The sequence below is a fragment of the Gastrolobium bilobum genome, unplaced genomic scaffold (genome assembly GCF_033153095.1).
Source record: "Gastrolobium bilobum isolate Gb01-03AN ecotype WA unplaced genomic scaffold, APGP_CSIRO_Gbil_v1 utg12132, whole genome shotgun sequence".
In the NCBI taxonomy this organism is placed as follows: domain Eukaryota; kingdom Viridiplantae; phylum Streptophyta; class Magnoliopsida; order Fabales; family Fabaceae; genus Gastrolobium; species Gastrolobium bilobum.
The window spans coordinates 54,775-79,147 of NW_026899550.1; the positions used below are offsets into that span (position 1 = coordinate 54,775).

General features: G+C 32.5%; 2 protein-coding genes and 1 non-coding gene across 4 annotated transcripts; 1 reads left to right on the forward strand and 2 right to left on the reverse strand.

Moving 5' to 3' along the window:
• Positions 1–2,549: 2,549 nt before the first annotated feature.
• Positions 2,550–2,677, reverse strand: LOC133291424 (U11 spliceosomal RNA). The gene has a single exon (XR_009748794.1). It is a non-coding gene; the product is annotated as a U11 spliceosomal RNA (small nuclear RNA).
• A 1,759-nt stretch (positions 2,678–4,436) lies between these two features.
• LOC133291395 (lysine histidine transporter-like 6) lies at positions 4,437–6,582 on the forward strand. The gene is made up of 8 exons (XM_061489658.1): positions 4,437–4,466; positions 4,560–4,705; positions 4,800–5,183; positions 5,361–5,754; positions 5,841–5,946; positions 6,091–6,182; positions 6,294–6,362; positions 6,484–6,582. The coding sequence occupies exons 1-8, from the start codon at positions 4,437–4,439 to the stop codon at positions 6,580–6,582; spliced, it is 1,320 nt and encodes a 439-aa protein (XP_061345642.1).
• Positions 6,583–11,190: 4,608 nt separating this feature from the next.
• LOC133291358 (calcium-dependent protein kinase 28-like) lies at positions 11,191–16,535 on the reverse strand. Of its 2 annotated transcripts, XM_061489614.1 has the most exons (13): positions 16,202–16,535; positions 15,884–16,153; positions 14,927–15,057; positions 14,674–14,715; positions 14,366–14,477; positions 14,198–14,276; positions 13,905–14,074; positions 13,643–13,769; positions 12,706–12,821; positions 12,508–12,615; positions 12,316–12,378; positions 11,868–12,041; positions 11,191–11,759 (listed from the first exon to the last, which is right to left on the reverse strand). In XM_061489614.1, exons 1-13 carry the CDS (start codon positions 16,316–16,318, stop codon positions 11,601–11,603), a joined length of 1,668 nt encoding a protein of 555 aa, XP_061345598.1. In that variant the 5' UTR covers positions 16,319–16,535; the 3' UTR covers positions 11,191–11,600. The 2 variants fall into 2 exon arrangements, with proteins under 2 accessions (XP_061345598.1, XP_061345597.1); XM_061489613.1 differs by having other exon boundaries at positions 15,884–16,534.
• Between the last annotated feature and the right edge of the window lie 7,838 nt (positions 16,536–24,373).

Consider the following 24,373-nt stretch of genomic DNA (forward strand, 5'->3'; position numbering starts at 1 on the left):
TTTGCAATTTTTTGGAGTATTTGGGGGCTTAAGCCTCAGATTGGAGGCTTAAGTCTCCTCTTCAAGAATTTGATTTTCTTTCTTTTTCTTCAAATAAGATCTTCATATCTTCAATTCTTGATCTCCATCTCTCCAAGTGGCATATTTGCATCCGTTTATCATCAATTACCTTCAAAATAAGCAAATATATATTATTTAATTCATAATTCGTAAGTTCATGTATTTATGTCAATAAACCCTAGTTTTCACTCATTTAACTTGATAATTAATGTAATTTTAGTCTATAAAACAAATTAAACTAAAGGTTTATCAGTTGGAATCAACTTGTATATTTTGTGAGAGTTTATTTTTCTGGTTTGAAAATAAGTTGTAATTGAATATTATAATTTTTTTTAAGTGGAAGAAGATCCAAGAGCATGTTGCCTTAGGACTGGATGTAGCACCTCATTGAATTTAGAGGTGTGAAACAGGATAAATACCTATGTCATCTTCTATTTCCTATACTCTTTGTTATATTACCTTCTTTGATACTTTTAAGCTGAAATCTAAATTTGTTGTTGCTGCCTAATTGATAACTCTGATATTTGTTTTAAAATTGGTCTGAGTTACCACTGCTGCCTATATCTTTTATGTTGGAAAATTTCTGAAATTCAAGTGTTTACATACTGCTACTATACTTGGTTAATTTGGAATAGCAATTCTTATTTTTTATTTTTAATCAAAGTAATAAAGCAGTGTAAGCAAACTAAGTTGGAACTTGGAAAAGTTGTTTCTTTGTGATTGTAAAATTGCAGAAAAATTAGATAACCCTATTCACCCCCTCTAGGGTTATTTTCAGCTTCTTACTTACATTCTTGGTAGTCACTTGGATAACACACTGTGGTTCAGAAAATTTTATATTTAAGGCATTGAGGAAACTATTTTTCATTATAATAATAAAAAAAAACTCTGCAGTAAAAAGAAGTAATTATACTTTCAAATTCAATCCAACAAAAAATATCTACGCATTTTCTCTAATAAACCATGAAGAATCTCACTATCAAATCTTAACGACTATATGCTGATCTTTAATTTGAGATTATGCCTTTCAATGTTATTTTATTCTTTTACATAAATTTATTCTGTGTTATAAAGACTATCTATTTAAAGAGTTAACCTTTTACTACTTAAAAATGTTTGACTACAAGGGAAAAAGAAGAATAATATTATAGAAAAATTGTTAAGTTATATTATAGAGATAGAAATTGTGGGACCCACATTTATTTTCAAAAAACAAAAAAAACAAAACAAGTGTGGTCCCACAAACTCTATCTCTATAACATAACTTAACAACTTTCCTTCAACATTATACTTCTATTTTCCAATAACTAATTATTAGTCACTAAAAATAAAAGTAAACTAATTAAAATAAAACTTATTAGTAGCAAAAAAATATCTCAATTCATGGAACAACAGAGTGTTGAAAAAGGAATCTATGTATGGATATTTTTCTTGACTTCAGTAAGTGGATGGGTGCAAGCCAAACATGCTTCGCCGTGACAGACAATGCCTTTCGCTCTCTTCCATTACATTATACTAGCTACTATGCATATGCAGATGAGTTGTTTACACGAATTGATCATCTTCAGGGTTTTGAACTTTCTTGTTTTTTTCCGCTTCAACTAGAAAATGTTCTTTCTGACGAGTTTGTGCATCATGGGCACCTCAAATAAAGCCCTGCACATAGCCCCCCAACTTTTAATTTAATACGAAAGTTGCCACTTTCAACAACTCAATTTTACAAACTCGACACAATATTCCTATAGAAAAATAATTGTTAAAGTCTATGTATTGGTTGTAAAAGTCAAGTTGATAAATTGATCAATAATTGAATTTATAAGGTGTTTGTGAATGCCTAGTTATACAAAAGATATCGATCTTTCTAGAAAATTCACTTGAGTGACTCATACCTAAAATTGGTTCAATTTTCCATTTACGAAATATTTAGCTTTTAATATTAGATGCATGCGTCACATTTCGTGAGGTCAGTTATGGAAGACAATGCATCATATTCGTGCTACAAAAATTTTGGGGCCACTAAAAGCTTTATGGTTCTATCAGGAATGGAAAGTGGGACGCCTTATGGTGTGTATATGCCATAAATATGAGCTTGAAGTCTCTGGATGGATGCCAATACATGGTTGGCTACTAGTAATTTTCAATTATTTTGCTTTTAGGTTTCTGAGCGGTATTCCGTAAACTGCAGAATTTTGACTCTATGATTCTTGTAAATAATTAGCATTGCTGGTTTTAATTACTTAGTCTTGTCAGCTGAGTTCTGGTCATCGACTCATCTGTTTGTTATTGGCGACTCATCGGTTTGTGTTATAAAAGTAAGCAATAGAACAGAATTGTCAGGGGTGTTCTAACATTTTAATGCGGTTATTTCTGCTCGCATTAGTATCTCATTTATTATTGTGTTTTCAAGCGCCTTTATTTGCATTTCGGTATATAATTTTTTCTTGTTTTAAAGTCATTCGTATGTTTTCAGGCAAAATTTGAACTGAAATTGGAGGGTCGGCCAAGCGAGCCAACCCTTTTTGATTCCCACAAATTATGTCGGCCATATGTCTTGATAGCCATACAGCACTCACCATACAAGGGTGAGCGTGGCATATTTAGCCAACCGACCCTTTTTAATTTTCCATCCTTCTTTCATGCCTATATATATTTGAATCTTTTCACTGGGTCTTCTTTCGGTTGTCGATGTGGGACATCTTCCTGCATGATAGAACTAACCTGGAAGACAAATGCTCTTAGAATAACACTATAATTTTTCCTCTTGGATGCATTCCAAGATTGCTCTTTTTGTTTTTGACAATCAGATATCATCATCAACAGTGGAAGGTAGAGAAACTGCATCCCTTTCGAAATTTATTAGCTAGTAATGTCTTATCTGAGACTCAAGAACAGGTTGTGGTTGTGGGAATGTTATCTTTTTTGGTTGAAGTTTATTAGAACAAACATGTTCCCTAAACAATGTGTTTGAACCACTGCATATATTTACTTAAATCATTTGGTTAATTAAATTTGAAGTCATATCAATTAATTGTTCATTTTATATCCCTCCATTGGGTGCAGTAAGTAATTAGTGTTTTTTTTTTAAATAAAAGAAAGCCAATGTCATTGTAATAGCTACTAAACCTCCTTTTTAATACGAATACCTAAACCATTTTAATTCACACTTCCTCTTCAGTGTATTAAAATGGCTTTTCATGGGGGCAACAGTTACTTCAAATGCCTACCGATTTCATCAGTCAGGCTAAGAATCATGAATGAGCCATGATCATGTGCACTTGTACACAGCATAAAGCTCACAAGGAATTTGGGGTGAGTACAATTTTATTTTTTATTTTTATTTTTTTTATAAAAAAAAGCTCAACCTAAACATATTATACCGTATATTTAAAGTTGGACCAAATACCAAATCTATAAAAATTGAAAGCAATGAATACCTACTAGAACATATAACTACCAAACTTTAGATAATAACAGATAGTGATATATATTAGATAATAATCATAAGATATTGCCGTTAATATTCCTTCTTAAAATATACATTTTAATTTATAATAGAGATAAATTCATAATACCCAACATATTAGTTTATTAAAATAATAGTTATTAAAATCATATTTGTGAGCCATCAATATAGTAACCGAAACACTTAAATGCAACCAAGGTATCTTTCAACAAATTTAATTCGCAACTCACCGATAATGAAATATAACCCACCATATTTTTTAAAAATAAATTAAATCAAATACTATCATTTTAATAACCTTCAAGTGCCTCTTTACAATCTTTCAAAAGTTTTACTTTTACTTTTACTTTGATCATATCATATGAATGTCAAATGTCGTTATTGTTTATACTTTATTAACTTCTAAATTTTAACTTAACCTCTTTATGGGACAAAATCAACCGCATTTTTCCTATGTTGCCCCCCTATTACCACCATAAAATGATTAAATGAAGTGATGCTCCTTCGTAAAAATGATTCTCTGGAGTTTCGTTTTGATAAAACAAGTCTACAAAGAAAAATATTACTCTACACTCTATAGGTTTCCTACATTGTAACTGGGCAGGATTTGAATATAATAATTCCATATGTTTACCTCATCTTGCCACTTATCTAGCGAGACTTGTTGTGTCTCCCAAACTTGTTCTTTGAATTCAGCCAACTTCTCTTGTTTTGATTTGATTCAAAGTCACAGGCTCCTATAAGCAGCAAAAACAAGTGCATAAGTGGCAAGAAAATCGCTAGGTGGTAGGATGCAGATGTTTATCATTTTTGCATCAAAATTTTTTACACATATATATAACTGATTTACTTCATTTCAACTCCAAAATCCTAGGGGGTCCTCTTTCTCTGCTCTGTAGTTGAGTTGGCTAAAATGGTCTCTGCTCCTTCTCTAACTTCCAAGGTAATTCCATTCCAGTGTATATCTGTAATCTCTTGGCATAGCCATGCTCTTCCTCTTGTACTAATTCTCTTACTGTTTTTGCATCCTCTACAGTTGCAGGAAGTTCAATCAGATGAAAAAAGGGTTGACAATGGACCCTCTCGTCATGCCAAATGGTGGTACTCAACTTTCCACACAGTGACTGCCATGGTAGGTGCAGGTGTTCTCAGCCTGCCCTATGCCATGGCATATCTTGGATGGTAAATTGGACGACAGTAGCTTCAACCCACCACAAAAGTTGGCAACTTGACAAATTTGCAGCTAAAATTTAATTATCTTTTATATTCATTGCAGGGGTCCAGGGATCTTGATGTTGTTGTTATCATGGTGTTTGACCTTAAACACAATGCGGCAAATGATCCAGCTACATGAGTGTGTTCCAGGAACTCGTTTTGATCGATATCTTGATCTTGGTCGACATGCTTTTGGACCAAAACTTGGACTGTGGATGGTACTCCCCCAGCAACTAATTGTCCAGGTTGGGTGTGACATTGTTTACATGGTTACTGGGGGGAAGTGTCTACAGAAGTTCATGGAGATAACATGCACCAATTGCACTCAACTCAAGCAGTCTTACTGGATTCTGATTTTTGGTTCCATCCAATTTTTTCTGTCTCAGCTTCCCAATTTCAATTCTGTTTCTGGTGTTTCTTTAGCAGCAGCTGTGATGTCATTAAGGTACTTAATGATCTCACATGCCTAGTCTATTCTAGAACACTAGTTTTGGAACTTGATTAGCTATCAGTCTTGAGTGCTTGTTGAGCTAGTTTGACATTTTATATCCGCACAAGTGAAAATAAAATTATTATTATTTCAAAAGCATTATACGTTACTTTTATGGGGTTTTGTCTGCAGCTATTCAACTATAGCCTGGGTGGCTTGCTTAACTAGAGGTCAGATTGACAATGTTAGCTATGCTTACAAGAAAACCAGCACAATTGACTTCGTGTTCCGGGTCTTCAATGCACTTGGTCTAATCTCATTTGCATTTGCTGGCCATGCAGTGGCCCTTGAAATTCAGGCTACAATTCCATCAACCCCTGAGAAACCCTCAATGGGGCCAATGTGGAAAGGTGCTATTGCTTCTTATTTCATCAATGCAATATGCTATTTCCCAGTTGCACTTATAGGATACTGGGCTTTTGGACAAGCTGTGGATGATAATGTTCTTATGGCACTTGAAAGGCCTGCATGGCTCATTGCCTCTGCTAACTTGATGGTATTCATCCATGTTGTTGGTAGTTACCAGGTATGAATGCAAAACCAAAAAATTGTTACCCCAAATTAAGCTAGTCATGTTTCTCACCTGATTGGTATGGAAAATATGAATTCTAGGTTTATGCTATGCCTGTTTTTGACTTGATTGAGAGGATGATGATTAAAAGATTGAACTTCCCTCCAGGACTAGCACTCAGACTTGTTGCTCGATCTGCTTATGTAGGTGAGATGTCAAAACTCAAAACTAATCCGTGCTATCTCTCCAAATTATTGTTATTTTTAGTAGTAAAGAGAAGAGTAAGGGGTACAAGAATTGTTCTTTCCATGAAAAATGTTGATGTTACCATAGTTTGTTAAAATGTTTCAGCTTTTACATTATTCATTGGGGTGACTTTCCCTTTCTTTGGCGATCTTCTTGGGTTCTTTGGTGGATTTGGTTTTGCTCCCACTTCATATTTTGTAAGACTATCTTGCCCTCTCAATTTCCCCATGCTCATATTAAATTCCCAAATTTATAAGAATTAATTCAAAAACCAGAAGATCAATAATTTGGGTCATCAATTATTTCAGCTTCCTAGTATTATGTGGCTGATAATCAAGAAGCCAAAGAGATTCAGCACCAGCTGGTTCATCAATTGGGTAATGACCAGCAATTTTTCCTTTAAAATAATCATATGAAACGGTCTAAAATAGAATACAAAATCCAGAGGATCACTGAGTTGTTTACTGTATGCGTTGACTCTAATTTGAGTTTTTTCAGGCTTCAATATATATAGGAGTGTGCATTATGTTGGCATCCACGGTTGGTGGCTTGAGGAATATTGTTGCGGACGCATCCAGTTATAGTTTCTATACCTAAACTATATGATGTTATTGCAATAATATGGCAAATATAATTAATCCAGTGAATCAAGCTGGACTAGATGATGATCAAATTAATTACGTCTTTTTTAGTTTGAGCTGCTGTAGCATTTTTCCATATTTTTCTATCTATGTTTCTATGTGGCTAGAAAGAGTCAGATACCTTAACAGTGATGCTACCAATACGATTGCATTCCATCCATGTTTAATTACTTTAAGGTAGTGTTTGGTTCGGGAGAAATTTTTTTAAAGTGGGTATATGTAATTACAAGGAAAGACATTGGAAAGTTAGTTTGGTAGGAAAATTTAAAAAAAGTTGTTTGGTAGTACATAATATTACTAGGAAAATTGGGTTAAATATCCTGATGTGTGTTTGGTTGAAAATAAATCTTTGATGGGAAAAATAATGACAATTACGAAATTAACCTTTTAGTAAATATAATGCATTTTCCAACATGTATTCTAGATTCTTTTTGTCGGACATGTGCAGTGAGGTCCTCTTTACAATTTTATTATCTCCGAGCGGCCAGCTTCATCGCACGAAGCTGAAATAGAAAGAGAGACCATTAGCGTTAAGGCAATGGTTGAGGCCGAAGGTCGAGCCCACGAAACAAAATTAACTGAGAATCATAAAAGGAGAATGCTTATAGAACGGATGCAAGGTGAAACAGATAAATGGCTCGCGGCAATTAACACAACTTTTAGTCATATTGAAGGTATGCAGTTGATTGACATCCATTGACCTTAGAATATACTTTCGGCTTATATGTTAGGATCATACTGGGGGTATTGACTGGCTTGTTTCTACTATGGTACTGACTCATGCATGGATAAACTTTTATGCAGCTTCATTGTGTCAATAAAAAACAGGGATAAAGTTGTCATGCCCTTGATCACCTTTTTCAGTTATCCAGTTTTTCATAACAATTCCACCTGTTTAAATGACTTTCTCAACAGTGCAAAAACTGGTTTTTTGCTTGTCTTCCTAATTTGCTAGGCAAAGCTCTTTGATAGGAAAATCTACCTAAAAGCTTCAACCAAACATAGTTTCATCAGATTCCTACATGCACTTATCTAGCAAAATTTTCACTTCTCCCCAACCAAACACTACCTAAGGGATTCATGAATATTATGTCACAGGACTGAGCTTCTATCATTTCACCCTCACATTACAAGTGGGTCCCACCAATTTTTATAAAAAAACAAAAAATAAAAAAGTGGTACACAAGTATCGATGTGTCTGCAGGAAACAACCGTGGATTTCCAATAACATGACCAAACGATTTCCCTTACTTTAATTACTTGCCTCCTACTATATTTTTTATTTGTAAAGAATCTTGGGATACACTATCCCAAAAACTAGTTCAAAGGATAAACAACGTAGCCATGTTGAGACCAGCCAGTGCCTTGGCATTGGCATGGTTTTCAGAAATGATTCACTGCCCATTGTAATCTTTGTAGGGATAAACACAAGAAATTTCCTGGGCACTGGCTTGGTTTCAAAAAATGATTGTGAAAAAAGTTTTCAAGTCTTGTTCTTCTTTTGCTAAAGATTCGAACTTTACATAGAGTCATAAAAAAGGATATAATAAGTTTTGAGAAAATTTGAGTAGTTAGCTAAGAGAAAGAGTGGTGGGGTTTCTTGGGGTAGATGGTAGGAGAAGATGAAGAAGGAGAAGATGGACAATTTCATGGGACACGTGGCATTCATATGAGTATATTGTTGTTTGTTGGTTTCCTTAATTTTCATGTTTGTTTCTGGGCTAGGCCCCCATTTTTCATCAAAAAAATTAAAATTTAAAAAACTTTAGATTTTCTATGAGCTTATCTACCACTTTGTCGGTAATAAGAATTTTTTAATATTGTAAATTGTAGTTTGTAAAAGAATTATTAAGAAATCAAGATAATGATACCAAATTATGTCTAATAATTTCTTTTTTTACTTATTTTAAGAATTGAATTTTTTTCACTTTTCCTTTTTTTATATTATAATATTCTTTCTTCTTTCTAGTATTTAATTGATTACTTGGCCGAACAAGAAAAATAATAAAAATTTGGTTATTAAAAAAAACAAATTTGGCACTACCTGATTATTTCGCGTGGCTCCGCCACTGCAAAGGGTGAGAGTGTCTAAGGCCTTATAAACTCCACATTAGTTGCTTATATAATCAATGTGGGACTATATATCTCAACACGCCTCCTCACAGAGTCTATTGGGCTTGAAGAGTGGACAATGCAACAGGCTCAGCCTACGTGTGCTAAGAAACCATGTAAAGAACATTGGGATACACCACCCCAAGAGCTAGCTCAAAAGGTGGGAGTGTCCAAGCCCTTATAAACTCCACATTAGATGCTCATACAATCAACGTGAGACTATATATCTCAACACTATTAAACTCTGATACAAACATACAAGTGTATCTAAAATATGAGAGATTTGTGATGAATTCACTTTATCTTGTTATCATAAAGGAACAGAAAAACTACACAACACACACTCTGCGTTGAGAATCAGAATCTCCCTCAAGTGACACCCAGTAGGCAACTAAAGTGTCTTGAGTAAAGCTCATGGTTGCCAATGCATCAAAACATTGGTTACCATCCCCAAAAATATTCTGAATTTTAACTTGCTACTAAGTCAGCATGCTCTTAATCTCTTAACTTTCTGAATTATGCAGTACTTTGTCCTGCACCTGTTAGTAAAGTAACCAGAAATTTATAGTCAAATTCTAGCTGAATACACCTATATCCCCATTTCCAAGCCAGTTTAAGACTTTCAAATGCACCCCTAACCTCAGCCACCTAGGCATTTGTGTTTCCCAGTTTTCTAGTGTAACTGGCTGAGAATATCCACGATTTAACCACCAGATCCAGCAGAAAAGGAATCATTTGTGGCTTTGCAGGCTCCATCTGAATAAATTTTTATTCAACCCTCTAAAGATTATTACTATCAGACTTTATTATACTATCATCAAATATTTTCCTTACTATTATCATCACATTTTGGTATTTGTATAATGACCAAACAACTGAGAGTAAAGCCTTTTCATCTATTTAATACTATCAGACTTTGTTATATTATCAAATTCATCAAACAGGCTTTAAAGTTTTGTTTAACTAAGTACCGCTAAATAGCATGAAAGAATTTTCGAATTGTATGAAATAAATTACTGAAACTATAATAAACACTTCGATTAAAAATGTCCAAATAATAACCACCTGATAGATATATTGATACATATAGTATAGAAACCATGTAAAACACTGCTTCAAATAAAATCTGGAGCGTAATGTCAGATTCCACTGCACTCTTGTCCACTGCTGAATCTGAAACTGAAATCGAAACCCTCGTTAGTCATCACCTCTTCTTCTCTTCCCATATTCATTACTCGCGAGCAGAGTGAAACTGGGTCGGGCCGGCTTACAGAGGCCTACGGCTCGACCTACATCAGGCTAGATCTGACCTAGTATATTTCGTAAAATAGGTCGGGCTTTGGCCTTGAAAAAGCTTGTTTAATAAAGGCCGTAGGTCCACTTTCACAAGGCCTGGTCTATAAGCCTACCAGCCGGCCTATATTGTACTATTTATTTTAAATAAAATAAAATAGAATAAGTATGTCTTGAAGAAAAAATATAAGATATAAATTTAATCAATTGCAATTATTTATAACTTAATTATATTCGATTATATTTTAATAGAAATCTGACTTTATTTGTTATGTAGGAAGAACCAACATCTCTGCATTTTAGATTGTGTATATGAATATATTAAAAGGTTTTTGGGAGATATTATACTTACTACAAGCATCATGATGTATTTGTCAGATTCATGTAATTATTTTAATTTACATGGTATAGATTTGTTTTTTGGTTCTAATAAAATATATGTTATTTAGTTTGAGCATTTTGTTTTTGAAAATGACTTAAAGGCAGATTGTATGGTTTTGTTGTAATTCATGATTCTGTTTGGATGTTGAAATTATGATTTTTGGTTTAACAACAGAATTTGAGTATTTTGTAAAGTTGATTCATGGTTCTGCTTGGAAGTTAAAAATTAACAGGCTAACGGACTAGACCAGGCCATTTATTTTTTCATAAACGGGCCAAGTCACGCTAACAATTAGACTTGTACTAGACTTGAGTCAGGCCAAATTGAAATTTTTTGACGTAAGCTTGAACTTTTCGGGACAAAGTTTAGCCCTGCTCAGCCCACTTTCACCCCTACTCGCGAGACACACTCGTCTTGCAATTCATTTTGACCGGTATAAGATAACTTCGCTTCATCACATTATATGATTGTCATTTTAATATACGTAGGTGTTAAGAAAACCATCATATATGTATGTCATATTCATTAACCAAACAATATGATTCAATGATGTCGTTTGACTCCTCTTTGAACAACAACTAGTAAAAACAGCTGGCCACAATTGCTTTTTTCAGGAGCAAAAAAAGAAAAGGATAAATTATTCTACCTATGTCTACCCCTTTCTAATATTATTATATCATAATCTCAAGAAAAAAGAGAAATAATAAAAATTAATTGATATTCTGATCTAACGGTATTGGAGAGTAATAAATATAAAAAAAAAGTAATAATGAAAATCTAAATATATTTCATTTGACAATTATTTGTGGGACTTTTTTTTTTCGAGTAGAACATTTTTATTTATAATTACACATTGCATGTAAGACACGAGCAAGCCCAGAAAACCCTGACACTTGAATGATGTACACTGATGAAACACTGATACTTGAAGCCAATCATGCAGGGTCTACACACTCAATTAAACACCTCTTGACATAGTCCCCTAGACTAAGCTTAAGATAGTGTCCTGTGCGGGATGCCATAGTCAATATAACTGGAGTTTTAGTATTCCATAGAATGGCCAGAGAGAGCAAAATCTGCATAATAGATATCTTAGGGGCTTCAGCACAATCTGCACAGGAGACCATCTTAAAGGAAATCCACCAATCTCATATCCTGAATTATCTCAGCTCTTAAATACGTCTAATCTAGATCTTCCGCTGATGGCGAGCTGGGCTTGTTACATGTCGAGAACCAATGCTTGCAGTTCTTAGAAGTCTACGAAATTCTGGTAAGCTGATTTTTCCATCTTTGTCAATATCGGCTTCCTCAAGCAATGGATCAATGGAGCCTCTCAAACCCGTATGCTAAAAAACCAAAAGGTGATATCAGTTGCAGCAAATATGTATCGGATATTACAAATATTTTTATCATAAAAAGTGTTCAGGGAGCTTGAGTAAAGACATGTGACCAACCATTCTAAGTTCATCTGGAGTAATAAAGCCATCCTTATCTAAGTCAAATTTCTCAAAAGCAGTCTGTGACCGATGCTGCCACTTGTCAGAGTCATGTTCCTCTAATTGATGCACATGTAACGTAGCTGCTACAAACTCAGTGAAATCCACTAACCCGTCGGTGTTACTGTCTATCTGCAAGCACTCAAGACAGTGGTTTATAGCATTTTTACATGGCAAAGAATGTGCAGATTGTAGTGCCAAAGGCAGAGTAGGATAAGAACAGCAATAATGGATAATAGTGATTAGGGGAAGCAACATCTATTGTCACTATATATATATATATATATATATATATATATCATCAAACACCAAAGAAACTCCATATCGTTCAAATTTCAAAAGTGGAATAAGGGCTGATAAGTAGCCACCAAAACTGTGGTGCCTGCAAAGGATCATAGATACTCACCGCTTGTAATATCTCTAGTACACGTGATTCTTTCAACTTCCAAGGGAGATCTTTAGCAAGAGCCTGCACAAAATCTACCCTTTAGACCAAAGCAGGGAAAACTATCCTCAAGGGGTTAATTACTCACTATTCATATAGTAGGTGATATGTGTAGATTTAATATAGACAGGAAGCAGTTAACTAATGGGCTACCTGTCTCATCTCTTCAAGACTAATAGAACCATTTTTGTCCACATCTATTGCATCGAACTGATCTTTTAGAGTAGATAACTCTTCTTCATTAAGCGTGCTAGCCAATGCCTGCAAGATAATCAAGTGACCAAAAAATCGATGTCAAGCAAGTTCCATGACTACTAACATGCAAAAGCTTGAATTATTTTGTATTCTTACCCTCAGTGCAAATTGTTTCAATCGACTATACTTCACAAACTGTCGCATGTTGTTCAAGACAGATATATCAATAGGAATCTCCAATGCCTCTCCTCCTTCTTTAACCCATGGATGTGCTGGAAATATCAGAGTTAATTAATACAACTCAACAGCTTCGTTTTTTTTGAAAAGTAAAGGAATTATTTATACAGTTAGTATACGGGTGTGTTTCAGTCTCTCAGTTCATTGTTAAATTGAGAAAACTCTGCAGGAAACACCATTTAGCATGTTCACTGTGTCCGAACTGAAACAAAAATTCTATGAAAAACTGCTGCATTAATTCAGCAAAACCAGAGTGGCTGAACAATTAGCATAGAAGGTGTTAAGCGGCTCTAGCTATTTAATAATATGTAAGGATGATTTTTATCTCCTTATAGATAACCAGTTTATTGACTGTAAATTTACTTTTTGACTGTTTCATATTGCAGCAACAGTTAACTCCCCCTTTTATTCTTTTTAAGATAATTTACCTATGGTCTTTTTGGTTTATGAGCAATCAATTATGCAATTATGTTGTTTTTCGTTTTGTCCTTTAGTCTCTCTTTTTTCCCAATTTTTTCCTCCTTTCTTTCTTTTTCACTTTAACAATTCAACATATAGATTATTTAAGCTAATATTCAATGAAAAAAAAAATTATAATCACTTGTCAATAAAATACAAATCAGTCTCTTGCAGAGTTTTGTTTTTTTTTTTGGGGGGGGGAGGAGTTCATGCAAAATTTTAAAAAGTGGTTGCAGGGTAGGAAGTCTAAAATGAGGGCATGGCTTTTTGCAATATGCATAGCTTTTCAAATTCTATAAATTTGAGGCAGCGATCAAAATGTAATTATTTCAAGGACAGAAGACATGAAAACGTAATAAACAGCCTTCTCATAATAAGAAATCAGTTGGATACATACATAGAGCCTGAGCAGCAGTTAATCTTGCCCGAGGATCTTTAACCAACAATTTCTTCACAAAATCTTTTGCAGCATTACTTATGGTTGGCCACGGTTTCCGACGGAAATCGGGCTTGTTCCGTAAGACCTGCATGAGATAAGATCATAAATTAATCGTAACAGCAAGAGATTTATTCATGTTATGTTCTTAAAGAAAAAAAAAATACATAACAAATCCCACATAAATTACAGGAACTCAGAATGTGATAGAAATGAAATATACCTCCTTGAAGATACCATCCTCGGTCTTATCCCAAAATGGGCGTCTCCCACAAAGCAATATGTATGTAATCACACCAATACTCCATACATCTGATTCAGGGCCTGACTTCCGTTTTAATACTTCTGGTGCAACATAATAAGCACTGCCAACAATATCTTGAAACCTCTTTCCTGAAGATTCGTTTCCAGAAAGATAGAACTAGAAATCTCAATTAAAGATTGCAAGAACATGTCTAATACAAAGGGGGATAAAAAGGAAAAAAATAAATGATTAACATAAATATTTTTCCTCACCAGGTTTTATGAAATCAGACAAACCAAAGTCGGTAGCCTTTAAAGATGAATCTTCTCTGGCTGATTTGAAAAGGAAATTCTGCATGCAAAGAGAAAAAATAAAAGAATTTAGTGTCAAGTAACATAGCTCCATATTTTGCTTAGATATGCCAGTGGACTTGACCACACCTCTGGCTTCATGTCCCGATGTACCAAACCATGTAAATGACACTCAGCCGCAACCTTAAGCATCTGTCTTACAACCACTGCAGCATCTTTTTCAGTATAACGACTGTCCTTCCTGATTTAAACAAAGGTAGACAAAGTGAGTTCTGGTACAAGAAAAAACACACTGCTAAAAACATAATCTGGCAGACAATAAAATTTTGTAGTCATCAGTGATCCTGGTTCTGAAATTTGAGCAGATGTAGACATTCTGAAGAGCCACCTAGCCAAGGAAAAAAAATCAATCACATCCAAGATCAAACAATACTTACTTAGCCAATATCCGATCTAGCAGTTCTCCACCCTCACATAACCTAAGAAAGTAAATTGTCAAGAAGTTTACTTTAATAATAACATACATGTATATAAAAAGGAACAATAGATAGTAAACACAACACAAATGATTTGATAAATCAGCTCCAAAAAGATATATCCAGAGCATATTGTAGTGAAGTGCCAGTCAAAATCATATTAGCACGGTGAAACAGCATAAAAAAGAGAAAAAAAAAAACAAAAGTAACTCACTCCATAACTATGTACACATATGAATCATCCTCAAAGGCATTATAGAACTGAACCACATTTTCATGGCCTGTAAGTTCTTTCAAAATCTTGACCTCTCGCTTAACATCCTCAACAGCTATGGGGAGAACCATCTGCCACCAAATTCAAGGATTGATTCAGGTACACGATTAATATCTTACGAAATCAAAGCAGAGTAAAAACAAGAAGAAATTACTAAAAATGGGCTTGAATATAACTTAGGAGCTTGAAACTCATACTTCACATTAATTTAAATCCAAATGCAGGCATATATAACACTAACCGGATTCGTTATGACCTTGCCACACTTTTACTTGAACTCAAACCATTTTCTCTAGCATTAATTATCACTTTCATAACAATCCCCAGCTGATGCCGCAACGGAATAGTGGGAAAAAGTGAATTTAAAAGATATAATTGCCAACAACTTTTAAGCTTAATTTCTATAATATGCAACTAAATAGATTAAAATACAAGTTGCAGAACAAGTCATAACTACGCAAAGCTTGTTATGTCTGTTAAAAACCGGCCATACAAATGATTTGAACTTCAACACCAGAAATTTCAGCAAGTCGAGGTCAACATCTAACATAATAATAGATGCAGTGGGGAATCAGAAGGCATTCCAAAATCGCCCTCGAGAATAAACGAAACAAAATAAAATTAAATAAATAAAATAAAAAATAAAAGTCATTATTATCCCATAGTCCAAACAAAATTAGCAACCTCCAGCACCAAAACCAATACTACCTCGAGAACCGAACCCCCACAAAACAAAACCACAATTGGAGAGAAAATGAGGAAAAGAACAAAAATTCATTATTCCATTACATACATAACCATAAGGATTACAAAATATAAATGTGGAATCCATGGAACAAAACACATAGAATAAAGCCAAAGACCCAGCTGGGAAAATGGAAAGAGAATGATGAATACCTTGTTTTTCTCGAGTCTCTTAACGGCAACACGATCCCCATTAGCTTTATTTATTCCAACATAGGTGTAACCGAATTGGCCATGTCCCAACAATTTCCCGAGGGAGAATCTCTGGTCAAAGTCTTTCTCGTAACCGAAATCTGTGCGCTTTCCGCACGGTAGATGGGCACCTTGGCGCCGCGTGTTCGTTTTCTCTTTGGGTCTTTGGTTCTGCGAATTCTTCTGGGTCTCCTCCGGCACTCTCCGCCGTTGCCCGTTCGACGCTTGTTGCTTATGCACCGTCACCACCGTCTCCGTCGTCGTCCTCGTCGCCGTTGCCGACGTCCTTGATTGCGGCTTTGAAGATTTGCGATTGCGATTGCCGCCGGAGCCGGCGGCGTTGGTGGAGTTGCTGTTAGAACCGCTGACCTTCGTAGCGGAGAAACAGATACCCATGATCGGAGATGAAGAGAAATGGTGAAGAGTGTTGTGGAGAGATCAAAGGCAGAAGAAGACTTTGATTACGCGGGAGCAGTTATCATTCATTAGAACATAGAGAAGGAAGAGAGAGAGAGAGATGAAGGAAAGGAAGAAGCAAGGACGAAGAAGAAGGGAAGAAGGAGGGGGTGGTCAAAAGAGACTTTTGAACGAATGACAGAAAGAGAGAGAGAGAAAGAGAAAAAAACAGAAACACAAACAATATGTTACAACTTACAATGTTACAATGGCATTGCCCTGTCCGAAACTACTTCCGATAATTTCATTGGAACTTTTCATTATTTTTATTTTATTTTTGAAAAAAATATCTATCCTTTTAAAAAATATAAGTTTATATCCTTTTAGATCTTAATCGTTGATTTCCGTCCTTCAACGGTTATAATCTATTGGGCTAAATTTATTATTAATTAATTAATAATTTTAATCCAATAAATTATAACCGTTGATGGACAGAAATCAACGGTTAAAATTTAAAAGGATATAAATTTATATCCTATCCTTTAAAAGGATAGATGTTATTCCCTTTATTTTTTCATTCTTCAAGCTAGTTGTCACGTTTGTTTAGTTTTTGCACTTCAAAATAAATTAATGAGGTATAAATGATAATCGTTGATTGGCAGAAATCAACGGTTAAGATGTGATAGTAATATTGGTAGTGACATTATTTGGTTGTCACAATATCTTATCCCATTATTAAAATGTTGAAGTATCAAAGATAAAATTTTAATGATAAAAATTATTAAAATTCCAAAATTAAATTGTATAATTTTTAGTTAATCATCAACTGATATAGAAAATCAAAATAATGTTAAAAAAAGTAATTCTTTCAACATTTTTTTCGGTGTATTGCATTGAGATTTTAAAAGATTTTAATGGATTATTTTTAAATTAAAAATTCATTGGTATTCGATTAGGATTTTAAAAGATTATTTTAAATAAAATTCATTGGTATTCAATCAAAATTTTAAACAAAATAAAAACAATATTGTGGTATTAAAATATGACGATTTTAATAGATTTTCTATTGAAAATATTACTCTCATTTTACATGAGATAATTATCTCATGTTATCTCACTTTGAAAATCTCATACTCTTTTTCTTTTTTCTTTTGGGTTCCACATGGCTTCTTTATGTAACATGAGAGAACTACTCTCATGTAAAATAAGAGTAGCATTCCCCATTTTCTATTGGTGTAATTTTGTGAGACTTTTTAGTGAGAATATAAATAAGACGTCTCTCTCACAATCTCACCCTAACACCTAGAATTTCTTGATATTTCTCTATTGTGTTATCTTCTTCTTTCTTTGACGGGTTGACCCACTAGAAATCGGGTTCCGACATGGGAGCTTCGTCAAAGCTCAAAAACAACAGATTTTTTAGCGATTTTTGTCTCAAAATAACCCAGAAACAACGAACCATCAAGATTCTAATATAATCCATCTTAAATTTTGCAGATTTTTAAGCAGTTTTTTAGAGCTTTTGTGAGTTTAAAAAATAATTTTTCAAGCTATGAGTTACGCTTTTTCTTGGCACAAAAGATATGATTTTTGTATTAAAAACAACATAAAACAGTGCAAAAATAACAGGGGAACAAAAAACTCTCAAACTAATTTTCGTGTTACAAGATCGATTTAAAGAAAGATTAAACTTTCATAATATGAACCATCTATTTCATAACAATACATTCACGAACGAAATTTTTTCACTATAAGAAATAATTTCAAACAATTTTTGTGTCAATAGATAACTAAAAACTTGTTTTTCAAAAGACCTAAAGCAATTTACGGTTTTAATGTATCGATTAAAAATAATTTGAGAAATTTTCTAAACTTTCATGTAATAAAACCCAGAAATTCGTATTCTAAATTTTCTTATAATACTCAATGGAAACATGTATATAATATATGGTTAAAAACTCTCATCTCGTAGAATAAAAATCTCAAGGTTTCCAAGATCAATTGCAAAAAATTTCAAACAATATTTTATCATGAACTTTAGGTTCTATATGCAAATTTAAAATTATTTTAATAAATAAAAAATTGGATCTTATAATTATATATGCATAATTTTGATATCAAACGAAGAAGATAATTTTTAACCTATTAATCAAATCTAAGAACAAAAATGAAAAAATACTAATGGGTAGAAAATTAATTTAACTTTATGATTTTCAACCAAGATACACTAATGTTGACAAAGTCTTTGGCTTTTTAACCTTTTTACCCTTCGTTAATTAATTAATAATTATTTTGCCTCTTATTCAAAACTATCTACCAATCTGTCCATCTTTAATCGATTAACTTGATGATTTAATCGATTAAATGGTCAAAACTGGCAAAAATGGTTGACTTGAAGATTTAATCGATTAAATCTTCAAGTTAAATGATTAAATCTCCCTCTTAATTGATTTAATCGATTAAATATACCAAATGAGCACGAAAGCATTGATTGATTGCATTTTGTATTTAATAGGAGCTGATTGCGTTTTACAATCTGTAACCAACTCGTAAAATGTCAACTCCTAATAAAACGCAATCAGCTTCTATTAAATACAAAACACATTCAACTCCTATTAAATACAAAATGCAATCAACTCTTATTAAATACAAAACGCAATCAGCTCCTATTAAATACAAAACGCAATCAATCAATGCTTTCACGTTCATTTGATATATTTACCCATTTCATGGAAATGTTGCCATAAATAGGCTCAGAATTATAAATTACAAATAAATTTGAATTGGTAACAATCCGTAACCAACTCGTAAGATGGCAACTCCTAATAAAACTCAATAAGCTCCTACTAAATACAAAACACATTCAACTCCTATTAAATGTAAAACGCAATCAGCCCCTATTAAATACAAAACGCAATCAGCCCCTATTAAATACAAAACGCAATCAATCAATGCTTTCACGCTCATTTGGTATATTTACTCATTTCATTGAAATGTTTCCCATAAATAAGCTCAGAATTACAAATTACAAATAAATTTGAATTTGTGACAATCTATAACCAACTCGTAAAATGACAACTCCTAATAAAACGCAATCAACACCTATTAAATACAAAACACTTTCAACTCCTATTAAATACAAAACGCACTCAGCTCTTATTAAATACAAAACACAATCAATCAATGCTTTCACGCTCATTTGGTATATTTAATCGATTAAATATAAGTTTTAATTTATTAAATCAATTAAGAGGGAAATTTAATCGATTAAGAGGGATATTTAATCGATTAAATCTTCATGTCAATTATTTTTGTCAGTTTTGACCATTTAATTGATTAAATCTTCAAGTTAATCGATTAAATAGGAACAGATTGATAGATAATTTCAAATAAGGGATGAAATAATTATTAATTAATTAATAAAAGATAAAAGAGTCAAAAAAACCCGAAGTCTTCCCTCCTAATATATTTTAAATATTATATAATCAGACAATAATGAAATCAACTAGAACTACAATGTCAATAGCGTGGGGGTGCCCTAAAGTCCATACTCGAGAGTCGAGTTGGTACTTTCTGACATTTCTCCTTTTTTTTTCTACAGCTATTCATTATGACAATGAGAGACACACATTTGGTATCATTTAACAATTTAATAGAATTTCCACATCAATATATATCCGTTAAAAAAAATGTATAAGTGAGTTGATGAATTTAGCAATTTAGTTTCAAATTATTAGTTTATTAAAAAAATTGTGCACCTTAATAACTTTGAATTAAATCATCGTTGTCAGGGAAAAAACAGAGAGTAAAAAATTAAAGTACTATAATATTTTCCTAGCACTAGTTATTAGAAATTAGAATTTTCTTCTTGAAATAAATATCCAACAATTAAAAAATCTTCAGTTTTATGTATTATTTGGATATTTTTGGGGATTATATCGATATTTTTGAATACAGATAGAATATAAAAATATGAATTAAAAAATATTTAAAGATAATTTAATTAATGAAAGATTATTCCGTGGATAATAAAAAAGTAAACTAAAATATTTAAAAAAGCATGCGAAACTTTTTAATTTTAAGAAACAAAAAAAAAAATTGGTTAAATTGATAGAACACTATTTTATTAATGGTTTGCAAATATCTCATTATATCTAATGTTGATTGAAGGAATTTTTTGTGGTAGATGATTGAAGGAACTTGATATTGATTAAAATAATTAAGAAAAGTAAGAAAATTATTTTATTTTTTTTGAATTACCCAACCCTAATTACCTCTTTGAGGCGAGTTGGCTCCCTCCGGTATCCCCACAAGCTTCGACTCTTTGAGCCGGCTATGGGACTAATCCGGAGTGCGGGAGTCAGTGATGGCTAAAGGTTCAGCCCCCTCCCCAAGAATGCATTCAGCGGGAATCGAACACATGTCTAACCCCACTAACTCAGCGCCAAGGAACCAACTGAGCTGCACCCATTGGGTAGAAAATTATTTAAATGAATAACTAACGAAAGAGAAAAAAAATATCAATTTGATTTGATATAAAAATTTAGAAAATAAAAAAGACACATCACTTAGTAAAAAGAAAATTACATCCAAATTAAGAAGTGAGGACTTGAATAAGGGTGGACGAATTGACATGAAGTGATTACTTCTATTTTGTGATATTTTAATAATGAATTGTTATCTTTTTAACATTTCATTTTATATAGCAATATAATAGTAACTATTTCGTACGTTATACGTATATTTTTGAATATAGATGAAATATACAAATATAAATTAAAAAATGATTAAGAGTATATAATCTAATAGTTATAAGACTATTGTACTAGTAATAAAAAAATACATAAAAATGTTAAAAATGACATGTATTTGAAACTTTTAGTTTTAAAATTTCAAAAATTGGTTTAATTGATAAAATTTTATTTCACTGGTGATTTGCTAAATATCCAATGATGCCTAATGTTGATCGAAGAAATTTGAGCATCGATTAAATTAATTAAAGAAAGTAAAATTCTCCTTTGAATGAATAATTCATTAAAAAAATATTAATTTGATTTGATATGAAAGGTCACAAAACATGTTCACAAAATGAGAAAAACACATGACTATGTGTGAAGAATACATACATAAATTATGTCATTCTCAATAAAGAGAGCTTATTTTTGTTTAAAAATGGATAAGGCATCACGCTAACCAAATTGAAAGATAATACTTGCACATCAATTTTTTTTATGATAATTTAGTTATTAATTAATAATAAATTATACAAACTGGTTATTAAAGTAGTAGTTTGTTAAAAATAAGCCTAAACATAGTTAACTAATTTGATGAGTAATATATACGTCATTGTTAACCAACATTGAATCATTATTAATCAATCTAAAAATAATATAAAGATTTCGATGTGCAAATAACATTTTTAAACTAAATTTACGTAAGATTTTGATGTGTATATAAATTTATGTGTAGAAGAGTAATTGATCGAAAAGTATCATAGTTAATATTATTATAGACGATTTCTAATTCAAAGAATTCAGAAACATTAGAAAATATTGCATGAGTATTTAAGAAATTTTCGTTCAATCTTTCAAAAACTCGCCAACGTTTTAGCGAAAACCATTATGTTATTCAAGAAAGTCGATTTACCTTGACATTGAATAAATTGAGAAATAGATCCTCTCATGTTAAAAAAAAAAAGACATAATCATGTAAAAAGATCACAATTATAAAAAAATAAATCAACGGTTATGATTTTGTAACTACCTATTTCAATATTTTTTACAACAAAGAGATATTTCTTTTTCCTATATATATATATATATATATATATATATATATATATATATATATATATGTGGGCGTTGTATTTCTTATGCTGCTGGAGATCAGCACATTTTTCCATAGATAGAAACAAATTGGATCCCATCAGTATTTTGAAGAAAAAAAAATGAGTTGGGCACGTTTTTCGAACTGTGAGTGACATGATATGAGTATCTTTATGCAACTAATTTTGCCTATATATATATATATATATATATATATAGGAAAATATATGATTATAATATTAAAGTGGATGTGTCTTACACATGATTATCTCTATAGCATAAGAGAGCTTCTCTTCTGTTACATGAGATTAATAAAGACCTATATATATAGGGTTTGTCGGATCTAATGTAACTTGATATAAGGTTTTGTTCGGTTAGAAATTTATAACTATGTACTAAGAGTAGTACATAATTATAATATTAAAATTATTATTTTTCTCTTCATAAATTTAACTATCTGCTACAGGTAATATATGATTATAATATTAAAGCTATGTACCAAAAAAAATAATATTAAAGCTATTTTTTTTCTCTCCTCAATAACTTTTCACAGACTTGTCGACTGACGTTGGAGAGAGAAAAAGTTTTAATATTATAACTATGTACTACCTATAGTACATAGTTAAATTTATGAAGAGATAAAAAAAACTTTAATGTTATAATTATGCACTACCCTTAGTACATAGTTATAATTTTTTGACTAGACAAAACCTTGTGTCAAGTCACATGACAAATTATTTTGCCATATATATATATATATATATATATATGGTAAATCTACTTTTTATGTTGCTACAAAAAAATCTTTTTCTTCCACTGATTATAATTATATATTTCGGACGTGGAGAATGAGAAAAAAAATTTCATATTATAATTATGCACTCCCTAGAGTATATAATTATAATCAGAGATAGAAAAATATTTTTTTTACAACAACATAAGAAAAAAAGGGAGTTTATATATATATATTTATATTTAAATATATATATATATATATAGTATAATCATTTCTACAACTACTTTACGTACAACAATTAATCTTGATTATTGATTTTCCACATTTAATGTTTTCATCCACCTTTGTATGGTTATGACTAGGGGTGAAACTGGGCCAGACTGGCCCACAGGGGCCTAGTGCCTGGCCCATTAGTGGCCTGGTCTGGCTCGGCCTTTATACTTGGCAGATTGGGCTTAGGCTGGTGTAAAAGTTTGATTACATAATTAGGCCAGAGTGTTAATGTAATAGCCTGGCCTATGAGCCTCCAGGCTGGCCCAATTGCTCACCCTCGGTTTTTTATCACAGCCCACAAGAAGATTGAAGACTAAAGTGAAGAGGGACTCTTACTCCAATTGCTCGTCCTTACACGGTGTCTACTTTGCTCCACCAAACCTTTTTAGGTTTCGTTTTTCTAATCTTAGATTGGTGAGAATTGCAGCTGCAGACTCCAATTGGGAACACCATTTCCAGAATCTGAGTTTCATTTCAACCTCCTAATTTAATCTTAGTTGATTCATCACTCTCGCAATCTCCAGTCTCGCATTCTCCTTCTCTCCCTGATGTGCAGCTCCAGGTGCGTTCTCCCTGCCCTCTCTCATCGCATTTACTTTGCACGTTTCACTCATATTTTTGGTGATATTTTTATATTTTGATTTTTGATATATGATTCATAGTTCCCAATCCCATGTCCCATGCATATGCCCTTTACTGATTTTTGCCTCATGAATACATAGTATGGATTGACTTGTTAGATCTGATGAAATATATGTTATTTAGTTTGAGGATTTTGCTTTTTACAGTGACTTAAATGCAGATTGTGATGAGTTATTGTTGTGATTCATGATTCTGTTTGGACGTTAAAATTGTGATTTTTGTTTTAACAATAGAATTTGAGTATTTTGTGGAGTTGATTCATGATCTGCTTGGAAGTTAAAAATTAACAGGCCAACGGGCCTGGCCGGGCCATTTGTTTTTTTATAAATGGGCCAAAACATGCTAATAGTTAGACTCATACTATGCTATCGGGCCGGGCCAAATTGAAATTTTTTGGCATAGGCTTGGGCTGTACGGGGCAAAGCTCGGCCCAGTCCAGCCCACTTTCACCCCTAGTTATGACTTGCCAAATTTATATATATATATATATATATATATATATATATATATATATGTATATGGTATAATCCTTTCTACATCTACTTTATGTACAATAATTAATCTTGATTATTGATTTTC

Coding starts and splice junctions, on each gene's coding strand:
- LOC133291358 (XM_061489613.1), bottom strand. CDS start 16,318: ATGGGTATCTGTTTCTCCGCTACGAAGGTCAGCGGTTCTAACAGCAAC. Junction 14,478..14,673: donor CTAGATCGGATATTGGCTAA/GTAAGTATTGTT, acceptor TGTTTAAATCAG/GAAGGACAGTCGTTATACTG. Junction 13,770..13,904: donor AGGATGGTATCTTCAAGGAG/GTATATTTCATT, acceptor TATCTCATGCAG/GTCTTACGGAACAAGCCCGA.
- LOC133291395 (XM_061489658.1), top strand. CDS start 4,437: ATGGTCTCTGCTCCTTCTCTAACTTCCAAG. Junction 4,706..4,799: donor GCCATGGCATATCTTGGATG/GTAAATTGGACG, acceptor TATTCATTGCAG/GGGTCCAGGGATCTTGATGT. Junction 5,755..5,840: donor ATGTTGTTGGTAGTTACCAG/GTATGAATGCAA, acceptor TATGAATTCTAG/GTTTATGCTATGCCTGTTTT.